This window comes from Lipotes vexillifer, unplaced genomic scaffold (genome assembly GCF_000442215.2).
Source record: "Lipotes vexillifer unplaced genomic scaffold, Lipotes_vexillifer_v1.1 scaffold426, whole genome shotgun sequence".
Classification (NCBI taxonomy): domain Eukaryota; kingdom Metazoa; phylum Chordata; class Mammalia; order Artiodactyla; family Lipotidae; genus Lipotes; species Lipotes vexillifer.
The window spans coordinates 1,461,226-1,461,825 of NW_006779491.1; the positions used below are offsets into that span (position 1 = coordinate 1,461,226).

Sequence of the window (600 nt, forward strand, 5' to 3'; positions counted from 1 at the left end):
CAGCCCCGGGCCTGCGCATGCCCCCTGCTCCCCGCCCCCTCCCGGTTCCCCCCTCCCTCCCTTCCTCCTTACCTCCCTCCTCCCCCCTCCCCCGCGCTTCAGCTCCCGCATCCCTCCATCCAAGCCTGTGCCGCAGCCGCATCGCCACCGCATACCCGGCAGAGCCGAGCCAGGCCCAGGCCCCTGCCCCTGCCCGGCCCTCAGCCCGCCGCCCCTCAGCCCGCCCCCGCCCGCGGGCCCCCCTACAGCGGCCTCGGCGCCCCCCCGCCGGCGCCCCCAGACTCAGGACTCCAGCACCGAGGCAGGAGGCAGGAGCAGAAGCAGAAGCAGGAGAACGAGGAGGAGGAGGAGGAGGAGGAGGAGCCGTCGCAGGATGAAGGATCGGACTCAGGAGCTGCGGAGTGTGAGCTTGGGGGTGGGGAAAATGGGGGGGCGGGACCCCAGTATTTGGGGAGCGCGTGGGGGTGGAGTGGGGGAGGTGCTGGGACGTGGGGGCAGATGATGAGACTGGAGGTTGGTGGCAGGGGCACTCCAATATGTGAAGGCACCTGATGTCTCCAATGAACCTGCATTTTAGGGACAGTGGCTAAAAGGGGGGGG

At 70.2% G+C, this 600-nt stretch overlaps 1 protein-coding gene across 2 annotated transcripts in view; it reads left to right on the top strand.

Annotated features, from left to right (window-relative positions):
• The first annotated feature begins 317 nt into the window (after positions 1–317).
• The window catches only part of STX1B (syntaxin 1B), a 16,034-nt gene continuing 15,751 nt past the window's right edge, over positions 318–600 (top strand). Inside the window, exon 1 of one of the 2 annotated variants that reach the window (XM_007452699.1) lies at positions 318–403. In XM_007452699.1, coding sequence (XP_007452761.1) covers positions 374–403 — 30 coding nt within the window. In that variant the 5' untranslated portion in view covers positions 318–373. The remainder of the gene's footprint in view (positions 404–600) is intronic. The other variant, XM_007452700.1, reaches the window with a different exon arrangement.